Source organism: Gekko japonicus, unplaced genomic scaffold, assembly GCF_001447785.1.
Source record: "Gekko japonicus isolate JY-2015 unplaced genomic scaffold, Gekko_japonicus_V1.1 scaffold557, whole genome shotgun sequence".
Classification (NCBI taxonomy): Eukaryota; Metazoa; Chordata; class Lepidosauria; order Squamata; family Gekkonidae; genus Gekko; species Gekko japonicus.
Window position 1 is genome coordinate 902,227 of NW_015175986.1, and position 582 is coordinate 902,808.

General features: G+C 67.7%; 1 protein-coding gene across 1 annotated transcript in view; it reads left to right on the plus strand.

Moving 5' to 3' along the window:
* The window catches only part of TUBGCP2 (tubulin gamma complex associated protein 2), a 17,478-nt gene that overhangs the window by 13,835 nt on the left and 3,061 nt on the right, over positions 1-582 (plus strand). Inside the window, 2 exon segments of the mRNA XM_015426308.1 lie at positions 263-273; positions 491-519. Coding sequence (XP_015281794.1) covers positions 263-273; positions 491-519 — 40 coding nt within the window.

Below are 582 nucleotides of genomic sequence, written 5' to 3' on the forward strand. Positions count from 1 at the left end.
CGCCCCCTCCCCCCTGCCTTCCGTCACGATGGAATCGGGGAGGGGGGGAGGCCCCCGAGCTGTGTGCTTTCCCCTCCCCCTCCCCCTCCTGGAGACGTGGGGGTGGTGGGCAAGGCAAGGCCAGCCCTGGATCCACCCTCACCAGCCCCAAAGAGGGAACGGCCGGGGGCACTGGAGAGCGTTTTGCCGTCCCCGTCTGGCTGGCCGCTCCTCTGCAGCAGAGCAGAATCCTTTCACCTCCTGGGAGGCTTCAGGCTTCAAGCGGCGGCCTTTGTTTTACCGCCTTCCCTGCAGCACAGCAGAGGGACGTGGGGAGTCCTTTTCCATACCCCGCCCAGCCCCTTTCCGTGAGCCTTGGGAGAGCACGAGTGGTGGCAGCCGGTGACGCTTGTCAAGGGAGGGGATGGTGGCTGGAGCCGTTTCTGTTGGGCTACGCCCCCCACCCCCACCCCCACCGACCTTCAGGGCTGCTTCCTTCTCTCCGGGACAGGCCTCACGGAGAAGGGTCCTCAGCCCCGTGTGGAGCCCACAGCAACGGCACGGGGGGGGGGGCTCTTGGTCTGTGGGGGGGAGGGGTCTCTC